Source organism: Eublepharis macularius, chromosome 19 (assembly GCF_028583425.1).
Source record: "Eublepharis macularius isolate TG4126 chromosome 19, MPM_Emac_v1.0, whole genome shotgun sequence".
In the NCBI taxonomy this organism is placed as follows: Eukaryota; Metazoa; Chordata; class Lepidosauria; order Squamata; family Eublepharidae; genus Eublepharis; species Eublepharis macularius.
In genome coordinates this window covers 25,807,307-25,825,834 of record NC_072808.1, presented here as the reverse complement: position 1 = coordinate 25,825,834, position 18,528 = coordinate 25,807,307, and the positions used below count along the sequence as shown (strand labels likewise).

Below are 18,528 nucleotides of genomic sequence, written 5' to 3'. Positions count from 1 at the left end.
CGCCCAGGGCGCGGCGTTTCCTCTGCTCTCTGCCTGGCTCGCCCCTGCTGCTTCTGGGGCCTCTCCCCTGGTTCCCTGGCAGCTTGGGGCCTGTGCTGCCGGCAATCCCCTGGGGGCCTGGCTGAGGTGGAGCTGCCTGGGCAACTGCAGGAGAAGGGCGAGTCTGCTGGGTGGCTGCAGGCTGCTCCCCAGGGCTGTGCCTGGCCTAAGGGCAAGTCAGGCCTAGGGGTCTGTGAGGGGCACCTGTAGCTGAGGGACTGCCGGGGGCGGCGCTGCAGGGCCCGGGGACGGTGGGAGGGGGTGGCCAGGAGGTGGACGACGTCGCCAGACACAGGCGAGTGAGAAGCAGAGGCCGTTCCCCCCCCCCCCCCGCCTTCCTCTGCAGGGTCTTCCTTGGTGGTCCCTCATGTGCGTGCCAAACCTGCTTAGCTTTTGAGATTTGACAAAGCTGGGCTGTACCACGTGTCCTGCCCTCCCCAATGACCCCCCAAGTCCAGCAACGCACGTAGTTACCTGAATAGTCTTCATAATCCGTGCGGTCTAAGGGGGAGACAAGTAGAGTTGAGAACTTGAATTACCGGGGGGGGGGGCTTAGGTAAGAATGTGTCCTAGCAGGGAAAGGGTTCGAAAGGAGCCCCCAATAGCTGGGAGGAAACTGGCAATATAGGAAGTTAGGGGGCAGGGAGGAGGGAATGCATCTTGGGGGGGAGGGGAGGGGGAGGGGGAGCTGCCCTGGCAAGAAAGAGGGGGACTTGGCTGAGTTCCTTGCCGGACGGCCACCATCCCGGAGTGACAGACGGTTGGCCAGGTGGAGGCCCACCAGCCTCTAAGCAGCCGGATGCCAGTCGATCCTCCCTGCTGTAGTCCCAGATCATGCATAACTAGCGGTCGGGTGGAAGTGGCAGGTGTGTGATCTGGGAGGAGGTGGAGCTCTTGGGGTGGGTGCCCCCCCCCCAAAAAACCTGTGAAGCCAGCTCTACTCCCTGGCACCTACCTGGCTGCTGCTCAGCTGTCACAAAACTGTAGATCGCAGGGGGGTTCAGCGACTCCTCAAATTCCACACCCAGCTCAGTGGTTGAGAGCAACTCAGACTCTCCGGGCAAGAGGAGGAGGTCGATCTCTGAGGCAGGCGTCATGCTGGGAACCCTACCAGGTAACTCTGTTCCCTGAGGCAGCAGGGACGTAACTCCAGGGGTTGCGCTGCCAGGTAGAGAGCTATTCTGTGGAGGCTTCTCAGTGCCCGATTTCATGACTGTCCCACCCTTGGGTGTCGGCCTACTCCAAGGGGTGTTCACTGTCTCCGTCCTGGAGGTACTTCCCTGCCCGTGCGTGTGCGGCTGGTGCTCGGTGGCTAGCCGTGGCGTGGCCTCATGCAGCTCCCAGCCACTAGAGTTCTTCCCAAGAACCTTTGCAGTGCCAGGTGGGTGCAGAGTATGCGTGAGGGCTGGGCTGGTGCCCCCTCCCAGGACTCTGGTAACGGCTGTTCCTCTCGTCTCCTGAACCAAGTGAGGCTGAACTGTGATCCTGAGTCTCCCAGCTCTGGTGGGACTAGGTTTGGAGGGTCTGATGGGTGATCTGGTGGCCCTGGTGGAGGCCGTGGGTCTCAGTGGCTTGGTGGGACCGCGGGTTACAGCAGGAGCCAGAGACGCGGCAGGAACGCCTGGGCCCGGGGAGACTTTAGCTGCTTTAGTGTGGCTAGCAGTCGGTAGTGGGGGTGCCTGGCTGGTAGTGATGGTGGCCGTGGCAGCAACGGGCAGAGATGTGGGTCGGACGGCTTTGACGAGTCCAGTCGCTGTCACTGAGACCAGGGCAGTGGGCCCTGTCCCTGGCGCTGGTGTGCCCTTGGGTGCTTTCATGACCACGGGAGCACTGGTCGTGCCACGTCCAGAGGACGTTTTAGCCACTTTGGAGGGCCACGGCAATGCAGACGTTCCCGGTGCTTGCGTGGCTTTAAGTGGTCTGGTCACTCGGGGAGGGACAGTTGATTTAGCAGGCTGCCCTTTATTGTCCTCCTCTTCTGGCCGCACCACTATCAGGGAGGTTACAGGTGTGACAAAGTTGTACTTCAGGGACAGGTTGGTTGCCTTCTCAGTCAGCAGGCGCCGGGCTGCAGTATCGTTGGCTCGGAAGCGAGCCTGAAGCAGGTCCTGGATAGTGAAGTAGGCCCAGAGCCTCTGCACAAAGTGACCGATCTGACCGGCATCCCTAAGGCAGCCGAAGGGAGCGGCTTCGGAGGTGTTGGCTGAGATATCGTTTTCCAAGGTCAGGGGCCCCTCTTGGCCATGCCCCGTAGTGCGCACCCGCAGTTCTGGCACCCCCGACTTCACCCGCCCAGCCACAACCAGCTCAGATCCCTGGAAGTAGTTGGGGAAGAGGTTCCGGGTGAGGTCTTGGGCCACCCCATCCAGGTAGGCCAGCTCCACGTCATACAGCAGAGGGCTGGCGATCTCGTCGTAGAAGCCCTTGAGCTGCAAAGCCGCATCGGCATCCTCATAGATACGCCGGGCCACCCCCCTGTTCTCTAGTGACAGGCGCCTCAGCAGTCCATAATCGGCATCATCCCCAAAGGCCAGGCCAAAGAGAGAGACCGTGCCTCTCAAGGCCTGCTGAGCACTGGAGAGAATGCGGCTGCTGGCCGTCACCCCTGAGGTGGGTTCGCCGTCTGTCAAGAAGATGATCAGTGGGATTCTCTGTTCCCTAATTCCCTTCCCTGCCTTGGCGGAGCTGTGGTTGAAGACAGAGGCAGCTGCAAGCAAAGCTGCGTTGATGTCGGTCCCTAGGAAAGAGGGACGCAGGGGAAGTCAAGAAGCAGGACTCCTGGCTCCCCTGGGGAAAGGAGTGGTGTCTAAGAGCCAAACTACAAGTGACGCCTGACACAGGTTGAACACTTGTCAGCTTCCCTCAAGTTTTGATGGGAAATGCAGGCATCCTGGTCTCGCAGCTTCGCTCTCTGACTGCTGCCCAATGGACTTTTCAACGGTCACTTGTCCAACATTCCGCCAAGCTGCCTACATTTCCCATCAAAACTTGAGGGAAGCTGACAAAGGTCCAACCTGTGTCAGGCGTCACTTGTAGCTTGGCTCTAACAGAACATGCAGAGCCAGGCAGCGATTCCTGGGTCTCCTCTGCAAGGGCAATCCTTGGGTTCTGGCAGCTGCTGATTAGTCGCTTTCACCTATTCTGGTTTTCAGCACTTTCAGGGAGAACGGGAACTCCAGAGCAGCCAGTGGCTGATTCTAGATCTCTCCACCCCGACTAGTACTTACATCCATCGGCTTCCATCTTGCTGATGTAGTTCTTGGCCCTCTGAATGTTCTGAGAGGTCACTGGGATGGACTGGCCGGGCTTCCAGACACTCACTGTGTCAGAGAAAGTGATGATGTTGAAGTGGTCGTCTTGGTGGAGGTCGCTTAGTATGACATGCATGGCCTTCTTGGTCTGGGGACAGTCAGCAAGAGGTTGGGGCGGGGGGGAGACCTGGTTTACTCAAAATTGCTCAAAGAGCCATGACTTAAAATAACAACAATAACAACAACAACATTCGATTTATATACTGCCCTTCAGGAGGACTTAACACCCACTCAGAGCGATTTACAAAGTATGTTGTTATTATTTCCACAACAAACACCCTGTGAGGTGGGTGGGGCTGAGAGAGCTCCAGAGAAAGAGAAATCTTTCTTAAATAATGTTAGAAAGGAAAATGATCATAGTATACTGCAAGAGTTCCAGGTCACAACGGGACTGGGAGGCAGATAATGCAGTCCCGCTGTTCCTTCCCCAATGGTATCCAGAAAAGTTTGCTAAAGGCCGGCAATACATTTTTTCTTCAGTCCTTCAAGAGTGTAAAGATCTGCCAAGTAACTGTCAAGAGACTTCACTGCATGAATTGAGGAACTTTATTGATAAGCTGCCAGCGTCAGGATCTTACTCCTTTCTTGCCAGGAATGAAATTCCTCTACAAGCACAAATCATATACAGGATTCTAAGTGCAGGCGAATTCTAAATTCCACCCCCCCTAAGGTAACGATCAGCTAAATTCATTAGAAGCATCTAGGCGGGAGAAAGCAGAGATGACGTATGAGGTCATGAGCAGGGCTTTTTTTTCAGCTGGAACCTGGTGGAATGGAGTTCTGGCACCTCTTGAAAATGGTCACATGGCCGGTGGCCCCGCCCCCTGATCTCCAGACAGAGGGGAGTTGAGATTGCCCACCGTGCCACTGAGTGGCACGGAGGGCGATCTAAACTCCCCTTTGTCTGGAGATCAGGGGGCGGGGCCACCGGCCATGTGACCATTTTCACCAAGGGCAATTTAAACTTTAAAAAACTCCCCCCTTGTTCCAGCTGCACCAAAGTGACGTCATCGTGTGGTCCTGAGTTCCACCACCTCTTTTCCCAGAAAAAAAGCCCTGGTCGTGTCTGTGCAAGCATATCTTCCCAAGCTGGGAAGAGAGGAAGTTAGCAATAACAGCAGGAGCAGCCCCTCCCTTGCATACGTTCACGTCCCAGGCAAAAACTGATGCGGTCTTTAGCTATACCCCTCGCATTAGAGATCAAGCAACAGTCAGGTCCTGGTGGGTATGACAGGTGATGCTATTTTTTTTCTTCTTAAATGCCAGTTTTTCCCTGCAAAACTGGGGCTTTTTCAGGTTTGTAGAAAGATCTGTCTTGTCTGATCATGGCTCCAGTCCCTGGATTTAAGTATCCACAGATGTGGCCATGTTGAGAATTAGACAGTAAATCGTATAAGACCACTTAAAGCTTCTTGGCCAGTTTTCAGCAATAAGACGATTCTACTGTCTCCTGTGGTTTTTGCTTTCTCCTTGCCCTGTCGAAGCCCAGCTCACACACTCACCTTCCTTCACGGACCCGCCCCCCCCCCCCCCGTGCCTCCCGGGTACTTATAATAATAGGTCGAAAATGAACAAGGAGGACATGAGTTCCTCTGCTCGGCAGCTACAGAAATAAAACATCCTTTGCATTCAAAGGGTTCAGAACCCTCTCGAACCTTCCATTCTTGCCTGTGTGACTGCCCAAGAGACGGTAGCAAAGAATTTCTAGCCCCGATGGATACTGTAAAATAGTACTTAACTTTCCTGATGACATTCACAGTCTGCTTATATACTGACATGAAAACACCCTGGATCTCGAAAATGGCCAAGTTCAATCTTTGCCTATAACTCCTGGAAAGGATGCGAAGACATAGGAGAAGATGGGGAAAAGATCGACTCAGGTGCCTTTTGACACCCAAGTCTGGCTACACAGATGGGACGTGTGAGCACCGCACTCACCCCGTCTCTGCTCAGTAACGCTCACCTGCTTCATCTTTGTGCCATACATGGAGCCGCTCACGTCAATCACGAACACCACATCCTTCTGAACCGGGGGCAACCCCCTTGGGGCAAAGTAGTGCACGAAGTAGCCGTTGTAGATCTGAAAAAGAGGGGGAAAGAGCCAGACAGTTCCAATAATGAGGACGGATAAATCACTGAAGCGGAAAAAGAGGCTGCTAGAATGTCCTGCGTGGGCCACGGATATTTGATTGTTTTTTAGGTGGTTACCACCTGCCTTCCTTGACTGTGGAGTCGCTTGTCTCCTAACACACCCACTCTTGTCATTTTCCCACTCTAAATATGGCCCAGGGAGACGCTGCTTGCCTTGTTGGGGAAGCAACTGTGTCTTGATGGAGGTCCTACAGAAACAGCTAAGGAACTGCTTTAGGTTGGGAAAACTTGACACGGGGGACAGGCTTAAGCTCCTCTCCCCTTTTACCACAGTTGGAACCAGTCCTCCCTGGCCCACCAGGGGCTCCAGTGTGTTCACTGGAGCATCGCATGCTGTGGAGCCCTCCTTGCCACTGGATCCTCTGCCTGCACTTTGACGGGCTTCCCTCTCTCCTGGCTCTCCCTTCACCCCAAGAGCTGCCTGGCCACGGCCCGCTTGCAGGGCTGTGGGGGGTGCTGTGATTCTGCAGGAGTGCAAAGAGGGAGGGGTGCCATTGCTCCGTTTCCTAACACTCTCAGCTTTAGAGAAAAGTGCTATTCCTTATGGGTGTGGAGGCACGTTTTAAATAGAGGGGCAGGAAGTGTTGGAATCTCAGCATTCTGGGGCATTGGAAGACTCGTATTGGTTCTGCATAACTCTGCGTTTTCCATCACTAGCAAACCTGAAACCAAGAATGCAGAACTACTAACAAGGCAGAATGCTTTAAAACCATGCAAATCCAATATATTGGTGTCATTTATGCGGGTCACTGAATCAAGGTTTTATTGGCACAGAATTCATTTAACTCTTGGAGCATGAAGGGCACACAGGGCCCAGCTCGCCTGCGGACTTCCAGAGGTGTTCGACGGGCCAGTGCTGAACTGCTTCTTTCATCGAATCCAAAAGGGCCATTTGGATGTTCTTCCTAAGCCCCCCGCCTCTGACTGGGTCATCCTGCCTCACCCTTTCAGAGGCCCTTTGTGCCCCAGATAGTCCTCCTTGGTTCTGGCTACGCAGACTCATCCTTTACCTGTACATCACCTGCGACATCTGGCATGGTCACATCATACTGAACTACAAAGTCAGCCACAATTCCTAAGTTGGAGTATTTGGCCTGCTCTTGGGGTGTTGGGGCGAAGATGATCCATGCGCAGTGTGTTCCTTTCTCCACCCGGGTGGACGGTGGCATTTCAGAATCCCCTGCCAAGGAAACATAAATTGATCAGTTAGGCTAGAGGGCAGGTGCTGCCAGCCCCCTGCTTTTTCATCCACACCCCCTACTCCAAGCCTGAATTCTGTACTACAGGGGAGACACTGTGAGCAAGCTTCAGGCTGTGAGAGGCAGGCATAGAACATGGAGAGCAATCGCTATATCTTATCTCAGGATGAATCTTGCAGTAATAATACTGCCGGCAAAAGTAATAATCTTGCAGCAGTAGCAACTTTTGAAGAAAAAATATTTTTGCAAGAGAAACTGGGAAAGGCAAGGTGCAAAGCAGAAGTAATGAACTCAAGCCCCACCAGGTTGGAAAAGCCCCTCTCCCTGAATGATCTGGCACCTGGTATGCAATCACTGATCATTAACATAATCTGGGCATTAAATGCTCTGTAACAGTTGAGGATCCCTGATTCAGATCCTCCCATTGTTCCCAAAATTGCCGCTCCTGGTGTGGCTCTGCGCCATACCTCCACTTCTGTAGTGCTTTTTTCTGGACCAAGCCCTGTTGTTCTGAAAGGACGGTCTACCACGAACTCTGCCTCGCTCGACTTGCTTCCTCAGCCAGACGTTGTTATTTCCCTAAGGTGTTCTCTGTGCGGTTTTTTGTGTACGTCCTTAATCAGAACTGCCTATACCTTTATGATTGGTTGTGCAGGCACAGCTGATGATTCTTTGACAGGGTCAATAAGAGTTTAATAGCAAGTTTGATAGTTTTAGTAGTAGGAGTGTTTAGTGTGGAGGCCTAGCCAAATAGGACAAGGAATTCCCTGCTCCTGGTCCTTCCTGTATCTCTCTCTCTCTCTCTCTCTCTCTCTCTCTGCTGGCTCTAAGAAGAGTAAAGGCCCCCTCTCTCACTCCGTAGTAAGTACCCCATTCATCTAATTATTTCCCTACAAACCAGGTTATCCCAAACCGTATTCAGAAATTAGCCCTTTTGGATAACATTGACTCTGCGAGGCCAGAGAACTAAGAAATCCCGATTCATCCGAATGCAGCAGCTCCCACCCAGCAAGTGAATGTGTGCTCAGTTGTAACCCTGAAAGCAGCCCTGAGGCAGGAGCCGAGGTTTTGGCCACTGCCATGGCTTCTCGGGCCATCTGCAGTCTGGGAGTGCAGAGAAAAAGAGGCCAGTTAGGGTTGCCAGGTCCCGTAACCCTCCCAGGGCAGCGGGACCCAACACTCACCTGTCGCACATCCTCACGTGCGTGCACTCCCGGCAAAGCGCAACTACAGCCAGTTTGGGGTAGTGGTTAAGAGCGGTAGGACTCTTAATCTGGAGAACCGGGTTTGATTCCCCACTCCTCCACCTGAAGCCAGCTGGGTGACCTTGGGCCAGTCACAGCTCTCTCAGAGCTCTCTCAGCCCCACCCACCTCACAGGGTGATTGTTTGTTACTGGGATAATAATGACATACTTTGTAAACCGCTCTGAGTGGGTGTTAAGTTGTCCTGAAGGGCGGTATATAAATCAAATGTTATTATTTATTATTATTATCACTTCCAGGACTCCCTTGATGACAGTCCTATTTTTCGGCTTCCTGCTGGGAGTCATCAAAATTTAGGCCATGTTTAAAGACTAGAGTTTGCTGGGCAACAGTTGACCTTCTGGCACCACCAAGGACAGACGGTCCTTCTGCTGCTCTCGCTTACTTCTCTTCCGTCCTGATCAACATTTCCCCATGTTTACACCTGAAGCTTAGAGGTAAGTCCTGCTCCAACGTGAAATACCTCTAGCTGGCATTTTCTGGGTGGTGCCATTTGCCTGTGTTTTGTTTTAATATCGGCTAGTATTTACTCAGGATAAGTTGTCCCCCCAATATTCATCAGTGAGAGGCGGCTGAATTGCAACTGATAACGAAGCTCAAGACAATGCATCCACCTGGACTTAATCGAGATGTAGACCTCCTGTCTCATCATCAATGCTAATTTCTTCACACCCACTAAAGGTAAAGGTCGTCCCCTGCGCAAGCACCGAGTCATTACTGACCCATGGGGGGGACGTTGCATCACGATGTTTTCTTGGCAGACTTTTTGTTGCAGGGTGGCTTCCCCAGTCATCTACATTTTACCCCCAGGAAACTGGGCACTCATTTTACCGACCTCGGAAGGATGGGAGGCTGAGTCAACCTTGAGCTGGCTACTTGAACCCAGCTTCCGCCAGGATCGAACTCAGGCTGTGAGCAGAGCTTGGGCTGCAGTACTGCCGCTTATCACTCTGTGCCACGGAGCTCCTCTCCACTATCCCTCTATTCAATCTATTCACTACCTTACTCTATTCAATCACGCCTGCCATTTTCATTCACCAGCTATTATCATTTGTCTTCTGTAATCACTCCACTCTCCAAGATATAAGGACAGATGGACTCACATTCTAGCTGTATCTGAAGAAGTGAGCTGTGGCTCACAAAAGCTCATACCCTGCCACAAATTTTGTTAGACTTATAGATGCTACTGAACTCTTTTCTACTGCTACATACAAACATGGCTACCCATCTTGATCTAGCCCCCCAATATTGTATCCGAACCCTCAATAAATCCCATATTTTGCTACACCTTTTTTGTTGTCCTTTTTCTACTGAATTATGCTTCCACAGTCTCTGTATCGAAAGCTTATGCTACAATAAAATTGGTTAGTCTTGAAGGTGCTACTGGACTCTTTTTGATTTCACAAAACCAAAAGTAACTGTGAAAAACTTACTAAGTTACATTGAACAAATAAAAAAAATTACCTCCATATGACTCTGAATTAGAAATGAAGTGCCGACGCATTTAATGTCCAACTCTATGGAAGTGTATATAAAGTGAATTTAAATAACCAGCACTTATTAATCAACTGTCCAGAATATATATGTCTGGCGCTGAGCTCCCCGCCTGGCCTAGACTGGGTGCAACACCCGCCTGCCCCCCCCCCGCAGCCACCAACGCAATGGCTAATGCCATGTCTGCACTCGCCGCTCTGGTGGGTGCTTCTGAAACCCACCTACAGGGAGGAGGACGGGTGGACCGCGGCAAGCCACCCGGGGTCTAACCCCTGGAAAAGGCTGGCTGCAGCCGCAGACACCGCCCGTGAGCCCCGGCCAAAGTCCTTGCAGGAGGAGAGGCCACGGCCAGCAATGGGCAGACCCAGGCAGCCAGAGCAATGGCTCTGCAGGTGGCCGCCGAAACCTGGGCCTGCCTCGGCACAGAGCCACACCCCCAGATGGTGTCACGGAGCCAGACGTGGCCTGCACCCAACCGGAAGACGGCAGAATAGCCGCAAGTGACTCAGCGGGCTGTGCTAGGGCCCTGCCCAGTGCATGGACAAGTGACCACAGAGGGAGGCGGGAAGGAGGCAGAATGAGGGGGCGATAGCCACACCTGGCTCAGATGTTAAGCATTGCCCAGGTGGGTGAGAAACAGGGCAGGAGTGGTGATGGGAAGGAAAGGATAAAAAGGGAGCTGAGAACCCTAGTTGGGGAGGAGAAGAGTGGGGTATCTGCTCAGGCGGGATAAGGCTGTAGGGGCTCCCATACCCCGGCACTGTCACCTTCAGTCTGAGGCCTAAAGGGGGGATGCTCCCCAACACTGGCTCAAGGCCCGTCGGGCTGACCGGGCGGCCCAGAAGAGGCAGCAGAAGGCAAGAGGGGAACTCAGAAGTGGCCGCACCATGGTGGAAGGGCACCCCCTGGGAACGGGCATGGCGGCGCACGACCAAGTGGTGGAGAATGCAGGCACGGGTTCCACTGTGAAGAAGCCCCGGGCGCACCTACCCATGCCCATGTGGGCTGGGCTAGCTCCCGCCCGCTCCGGTAACCCCCAGTACTGCAGAAACTCACGGCACCGACCTCTCCTCCCCCGAGACATCATAACTTTTCAAATACAGACTTGATACTGTTTCAGGTGGGTAGCCATGTAGAAGAGCAAGATTCGAGTCCGGCAGCACCTTAAAGGCCAACTGGATCCCCAGGGGGTGAGCTTGCGAGAGTCGGAGCTCCCTTTGTGAGACTTGAGATGAGAGCCAGTTCACTCATTAAGAGAAGCCAAGGGGTGCCTCCGCGTGGGGGACCAAGCCCCTAACTGTGGCTTCTGCTGGGTGGCTCCGTTCACCCTTTCATCATGAATCTCACCGAGGGCCTTACTAAAGCCTGGAACTAAAGCTTTTAGGAGACGAGTATCTCAGCTGAAAGCCCGATCGGCAGAAAACCATGCCGGGGTACATTTGTTGGGGGGCGAGGCCCAGTCAAAGGGCTCTAGCATATTCCTAGTCCTGGGTAAGCCAATGGTGAGATTCTACCTTAGCCCAGAGAAAGTTCTTCCCATTTAAGGAGACTTCCTCCAACTGATGGGGCTCTTCCTCCCACAGAAGACCCCCGTCAGCTGTAAGAAAGCTTAGTGGCATACTAGGTCCACGTGTGGGACTCATGCAGACCAAAACTGAAGCAGCAAACTCTGGCTGGTGCTTCAAGGAGCATGGTTCCACGGAATTTGCTTTGTGATGCTCAATCCCGGTCCCACAGATCTGGCAGTCCCACCCTAGGAACATACGATGAGGAGTCTGTACCTCGGAGAGTGTTGGTCAGCAGTCTGCTTGAGCGGAGTGGCAAGATGTGCACGTAGTCGATGCCAGTGCGCTCCGAGATGCTCACTTCCACGCTGAGGTTCCTTACCACCTGCTGGGGCCGGATGCTGATGGCATGCTGGTACCTGCCCAGGTGCCGCTGCAGCAGCTGCTCGTAGGTTAGTTCAAAGGCTACCTTGCCCCCTGCCTCCACGTTGGCAGACACCCGGAATTTTTCTGTTTCTCGATCTCTAGAAAATATCACAATAGCTAGTTAGCAAGTATTTTATTTCTTTATTTTAATTTAATATTATTTTGATTTATAATCAACCTCTCTCATCAGGACTCCAAGGCGGTTTACAGGTATGATTCAGTTGAACAGGAAGCCAGTTACAAAATATGACAACTTTTGAATGATAACAGTATTTGATTCTAACAGCAAAGATTCCCAGTAAAACAAAACTTTCTGGATAATCAGCAAGCGGATTACAAAATCCCATAATAATGTCTGAGTCTAACTGCAAAGATTCCTAGAAAAAACTGAAAAGCCCTGCCCCCCCAAAATGAAGTTTGCAGGAGCACATACCATACACCCCCACATTCGGGGGGCTCTGCCCGCCAAGTGGAACTATGCTGGGTCCTCCCCCAAAGCCCAGTTCTAGTGCTAACTGCTCCAAAGTGGGCTGCCCCAGGACAAATGCACAGGCAGAAAGGGGGGGGTTGGCACCCCAAAACAATTTTTGGATCACTCTGAATCACACAACCCCACACTCCAGAGAGTGTCGCCTACAAGAAGATACGCACTGGTGCCAATTCAAAGGATGGTTCTGGAGCAAAGAGCTCCTATTTGGGCTGCTTCTGAGAAGCTTGTATTGGGAAGAGATGTGAATAAGAAACTGGAAGGGCTACATGCTTTCTGCACCCCAAAACCAGGCTTACTCCACCACAGCTACACCCCCACAGCCAGGGGACTCTGCCCTCTAGGTGTGCCCACACAACATCCTGCTTCAAACCCGTTTTTGTGCTAACTTCTCCAAATAATAAAGGAACCGTGAATAAGGACCTGGAACGGCTCGATGACTTTTGTACCCTAAAATAAGCCTGGATAGATTTCAAGGGAAGATCTATGTGCCGCGCATTACAGTAGTCACGTTTCAATGTTACCATGGAATGGATCCAGGTAGCCAGATTCGCTGAGTCAAGGTATACCCTGCCTTTCTCCCCAGTGAGGTCCCAAAGCAGCTTACTTTGTTCACCTGTTCTCTGTTGTATATTCACAACAACCCTGTGAGGCGGGTCAGGCTGAGCGTGCGTGCCTGGCCTGAGGTCACCCAGCAAGAACTGGGCTTTGGAACAGGAAGCAGCAGAGGTCCTAACAGTATTTGTGGCACCCCAAAATAATCTGTGAAGCACCCGGATTCACAGATTCCATTGCCCTACATTTAAACTTTGGACCAGCACCTTCCTCAGCTTAATATGAACCTTACTTGCTGCCTCCAAGAAGTTTGCATGGAAGGAAAAGGTGTGAATAAGAAACAAGAATGGCACTATGTCCTCTGCATCCCCAAATAAACATCTTTTATTCAAATGCGTATGTAAGAAATATCCTGATGTTCTTTTCCCCCCCTCACAAAGTCAAAAGAAGACAGCAACTCATCCATGTCTTCTGTCTAGCCTCTTGAAGTTAGCAGAGCTGGGCCGTTTCCAGACGGCTTACCTGCCTCCGGAACGTCACGCCATGTTGCGGGGAAAACGCGAAATATCGCGTTTTCTCACGTGAGTTTTGCGCAACGTTGCGCAAAACTCGCGCGAGAGAACGCGATATTTCACGTTTTCCCCGCAACATGGCGCGACGTTCCGGAGGCAGGTAAGCCGTCTGGAAACGGCCCTGTCCTGGTAATTAAAAGCCCAAACAACCATTTTGCCACTAATATATGGATTACTACACTATAGATCAAAGCAGGTATGGCGAAAGGGCTCCGTAGAATTTGTTCAAAGTTTTCAGCTCCTGACCCACTTCCAGGAATTTATCTGGCACTTCCAGCTAAAACATCATAGAATTGATTACGTTCTGTTTCAGTATTTTTTCTACTCTGTATTGGATTCTTGCCAATACTATGTCTTTTTAAACTTGTATCTATTTACCTTATGGCATTGTTTGTGGAAATGTCCTTAATACTGATTGCACTGATCTCATACTGTGTAATCCACCTTGAGTCTCAGTGAGCAAGGCAGACTATAAATGACATGAAAAAATAAAAATACTAGTGATCAAAATATAATATTAACACTTTTAAAAATGAAAAGGACTTAGTAGTTTTCAAGATACAGTTTTTTTCAAAAAGCAATAAATAAGGTTATCATAAGTTAGGAGTTGTGGGGGGTATGATTCAGGGTGACCCAAAGATGGTTTGGGGAGAAACCCCACCCCACCCCCACCCCCGGCTTCCTGCCTGTGCATTTCTCCTGGCGGCAGCCCACTTTGGAGCAGTTAGCGCAAGAAGCACTCCCAAAGTTGTTAATTACTAATCTCTATTCCCCCCCCCCCCCCGTCAAAGTAGAGATGTGTGGTTAAGCCTCTTTCATGGGTTCTCAGACAGTGCACTTCCCACACGAGGGCTGCTTTCTCTGGAGGAGAACAAACGGGACCTGTAAGGGGCTCTTACTTGGTGCTGATGTGGGCGGCTGTCTTGCCCTGCCGGCGGGCTTCATCGTACATCTTCTTGGCCTGGTGTCTTTCCTTCACCTCAGCCACATAGATCTTCTCATTAATGGTTCTGGGACACAGAGAGGAGAGAAGAAATATGTCCTGTCCCCAAAGCCTCCTGCAGTCCCTGCTCTGAACTATTATCAAGTTATTGCTGACTGTACATTGTGCGCGAGGATATTAATTTATCCATTAACTTATGCCATTAGGAACGGCCTGTGTCCACATGATATTGCACTGAACCTTCTTTAGAACATTGAACAGGGAAATCAGTATCTGTTTCGTAAAAGGAAGCATCTTTATGGTAAAAGGAAAGCATTGTTACAATTGAGACCCACCTAACTAGCCAGTTGTTACTTGTTTGGTTCAGTCTGCTCTAAATCTCATTCTGTTTCCTGACTGGCGAAGAATGACGGCCAATCTTCTTACCTGGGGACGCGGATCACCAGAGCTGAATTCTGGCATTTCTTTTCAGCGCCAGAGATCAGCTTTGGACTCCCAGAGCGAAGGATATCACTCTGTCATCATTTCTGAAGACGGGGCAAAGAGTCGAGGAGATGTTCGCAATAAGGTACAAAGGCCGACTCTTGAATATAACAAGGATTCGTTTTTTAAAAAAAAAATCTGCGCATTTCAAGAACAGTTTTTGTGGTCACATTTTTAAACTCACAGACAACACAGATCTAGGTGCTTCGAGAATAGCAGTATGTGTTGGGACCTCTAGAGTGGGGATAACGTGATCCCTGCACCCCCCCCCCCACACCTTGGCCTCCCTAAATGGCGCTTCTCTAAGAATAGACGAATAAAAGTGGTGACGGAGGAGCTTCCAACTCAGGGGCACGTGATGCAGGTCGGTGCTTTGGCACGTATGGCTCTCTCCTAACTGGGCTGCGTCCCCACCTCCTCCTTCAACATCAGTCTCAAGCCAGGGACATTTAACCAGGAGATTCCCTGACCCAGGGTGGGATAACTATTATGAATTAACAGATCCCCCCCCCACACACACACCTTAATTTATTTTCTCCATTTATACCCCGCCTTTATTCTCCCGCCTTTCTCCCCAAAGCATCTTACATGATTCTCCCCGCCTCTATTTTATCCTCACAAGGACCCTGTAAGGTAGGCTAGGCTGAGACCCCCATGGCTACCCAGAGACCAAAGCTTCTATGGCAGACTAGAGCTTTGAACCCAGGTCTCCCATCTCCTGGACCGGCACTGGCAGCTCAGGGCAGAAGACTGAAATCAGCACCGCCTCCACGCAAGGCTCTCTGTCCTCCCCGGGGGCCTCTGGATTCCTTGCAACTGCAAGCCCTGCAGGCCTTTGACAGGGCACCAGAGCGCAGCAGAGCATTTGAAATCCGTTCGGTCATCACATCTGTGCCTGGCTCTGTGCAGCTCCTGCCACCCATGGCACGGCTCGACACGCCTTGCTGAATGCTAGCCAGAGAACCCCCGTCCAGGCTTTGCTCAGCACCCTGTGGGTGTACAGCCTGGCATCAGTAGGTCAGGATGTATTTCAGCTGTCCTTGCTGAACCACGTTGCTGCGGGACGCAGCGACGGAGGTGTTTTGCACATGGGGACAGGCTTGGGCAGTTTCCCCCACGGCTGCCGTCGTTGCAGTTGGTGGAGTCAACAGAATCCCAGCGGTGTGGGACATGGTTAAAGAAGATCCTATTGCCCTGAAAAAGAGACAATGGAGATCTGCCCCCTTGCCGATCAGGATCACGCAGTGCTTTTTCTTTCAGGGAGGGGTTAGGGACACACCTCAGAGATAGCCCCCCTCCCTCATATGTTAGGGCAGTAAAGGAAAATAAACGTTCCCCAGAAGCATTAACAAGCCCAGCCTGTCTTCCAGGACCTCGGAGCAGGTGAGCCCAGAGGAGTCAAAGCCAACATCAGGCGGCCTCCAAGGCCAAGTTTTCTTTGGCTGCAGGGACAATCCCCGGCCTTGTCCCCAAGGACGCTGCCCACTCAGGAAAACTTCCTCTTCTCTGCCCTCGAGACTGCATGAGGAGGGGGAGCTCAGCAACAAGACTCCTGACTGTGCTGGATCAGAAAGGGCAATGGCAAGGGGGGGGGCTTGCAAAACACACGCCAGTCTCCTCCGGGCCTGGTTGGGCTTCCCTGCTTCTCACGCTCTGCAAATGGCATCTCAAGCCAACACTTGCAGTCCCTGTGTGTGGGGTCAAGCGGGTTGCCAACATTTGGAGCCGCTGCTGTTTCCAGTAGTTTGAACAGCAGTTTAACCTACAGGCATTAGTAGAGCCAGAAAAAAGAGTCGCCTTCAAGACTAACTGGCGTTCTGGGGGGTGAGCTTTTGAGGACGGGACCTGCTTCGTCCTAGTATGAGTTGTGCCCTCAGCTTGCAGAAAGGATCAACTATAGATCAAAAGGCAATGAGACAGTAGACGGACATCTGTGCAAAGCTCAAGATAAGCACAGTGCCCAGCCACAGGAATGGGTGAGAATTGCCCAGATTTGAAGATGTCCTTTCCACTGTGAGGAGAACCCTAAGCCAGAGGCTCATATGAGCAGGGCTTTTTTTCTGGGGAAAGAGGTGGTGGAACTCGGTGGGCTGCCCTCGGAGAAAATGGTCACATGGCCGGTGGCCCCACCTCCTGATCTCCAGACAGAGGGGAGTTGAGATTGCTCACTGAGCGGCACGGAGGGCAATCGCAACTCCCCTCTGTCTGGAGATCAGGGGGCGGGGCCACCAGTCATGTGACCATTTTCAAGAGGTTCTGGAACTCCATTCCCCCGTGTTCCTGCTGAAAAAAAGCTCTACATATGAGTAAGGGGAGGCAGAAGGAGTATTTTCTTCCTTGTGCTCAGGCTATTTCAGGGGAGAATTGGGACTGAGTTGGAAAGGCAGTCACTTTTACATTCATGCAGGTCTAGAAGACATGTGCTTGACCATGACTTGCTAAGCTGTACTGTGACAGGAAACCAATTATTACAGCCAGGGCTTCCACAGTAGCGTCTCCCTCTGAAGGTATTTAGTTGAACAATAATATATATACCTGCCATCTAAGGTCACACTAAAGTAGGTTCTAGTGCAAAAAAGCTCACGCCATAATATTGATTTTAGTTCTTGTTTTTATCGATTTTAACTGTTCACCGCCCAGAGCCCCGGGGATGGGCGGTATATAAATTGATAAAATAAATAAATAAAATAAATACTAAATCTGCTCCTCTTGAAGGTGCCAGTGTTGCACCACCACCACTTCTCGGAGGCAGTAGCCGATAACAAAACTTAGCTCCATGCTGTTAAAAAAAACAGCTGCGAATTCCTGCTGATCAAATGGACGGGAAAGAGCACAGGAGCAGATCGCCCCCCCCTCAGACCTCAACGGCGGACCACTGTAACGGGGGTGGGGTGGGGTGGGGGGGTGTCACTCAGGTTTCACAAACCTCTTAGTGAACGAGCCTCAAAGATTTCATCCTTAAGCTCTTCCTCCTTCTCTCCCTCACTGGTTTTGCACTCCAGTCCTAACTGTCATGGCTGCCCTCAAGGGACGGTGAGAATTGTGATCTTGTGTGAATTGCAAATGAACCCTTTGCTCTCCCTTCACTGAACTAAAATATACAGGATTCCCCAGAGAGCAAGGCACAGGGCTTTTTTTCAGGGGGAACGCGGGGGAATGGAGTTCCAGAATCTCTTGAAAATGGTCACATGGCTGGTGGCCCCACCCCCTGATCTCCAGACAGAGGGGAGTTGAGATGGTGCTGAGCGGCGCGGAGGGCAATCTCAGCTCCCCTCTGTCCGGAGGTCAGGGGGCAGGGCCACCAGCCATGTGACCATTTTCTCTGAGGGCAACCCACTGAGTTCCACCACCTCTTTCCCCAGAAAAAAAGCCCTGGCAAGGCATGTCCCTGTGGTGTGGATGGAGAGAGCAGCAAAGAGGCAATTTTTTCCTATTGATTGGGATCAGTGGGAGAGAGTCGGAACATCAGTTCCCAGTGGGACCAGGCCCGCATTTCGGGACATACGGCTGGGCCTCCCTCCCCGGAGAAGGCTGCCGCCTGTCTTTTTGTAGCCCAGACTCACAAGGTAAAGTTGGAGATGAAGGCTGAACTTGGCAGGTCCAGGTCAAAGACCGCTTCCTTGGCCTTGGAGTGAGGGTTGCTCATGAATGTCCACACTCGAGTGGAAGCGTAACGGGAGACAATCACTGAGCGCACCAAGAAGCTTGAAATTGTGAGCTGAGGAGAGAAACCACAAAGGTCATCAAAGCAGGGTGTGGATCCCCAGTGCTGAAGAAGGGCCCCTCTGACAAGCCTGGTGAGTAGGGTTGCCAGGCCTAGGCTGGGAAATGCCTGGAGATTTGGGGGGTTGAGCCTAGAGAGGGTGAGGTTTGGGGAGGGGAGGGGCCTAATGCCATAGAGTCCGTCCTCCAAAGCAGTTTAAACAAACCCAAGTTTAAACAAACTTGGGCTGGAGGTTAGGAGACACACTGTTGAATTACTGGAAAGCCAGTTTGGTGTAGTGGTTAAGAGCGCGAGACTAATCTGGAGAACCTGGTTTGATTCCCCGCTTCTCCACTTGAAACCAGCTGGGTGGCCTTGGGTCAGTCACAGCTTCTC

At 51.7% G+C, this 18,528-nt stretch overlaps 1 protein-coding gene across 1 annotated transcript in view; it reads right to left on the bottom strand.

Annotated features, from left to right (window-relative positions):
- The window catches only part of ITIH6 (inter-alpha-trypsin inhibitor heavy chain family member 6), a 32,039-nt gene extending 13,964 nt beyond the window's left edge, over positions 1-18,075 (bottom strand). The window contains exons 1-8 of the mRNA XM_055003940.1: positions 17,993-18,075; positions 13,903-14,013; positions 11,240-11,487; positions 6,512-6,681; positions 5,314-5,430; positions 3,267-3,438; positions 995-2,776; positions 514-540 (exon numbers count right to left, since the gene is read on the bottom strand). Of these exons, the coding sequence (XP_054859915.1) occupies positions 514-540; positions 995-2,776; positions 3,267-3,438; positions 5,314-5,430; positions 6,512-6,681; positions 11,240-11,487; positions 13,903-14,013; positions 17,993-18,075 (2,710 nt within the window). The remainder of the gene's footprint in view (positions 1-513; positions 541-994; positions 2,777-3,266; positions 3,439-5,313; positions 5,431-6,511; positions 6,682-11,239; positions 11,488-13,902; positions 14,014-17,992) is intronic.
- Between the last annotated feature and the right edge of the window lie 453 nt (positions 18,076-18,528).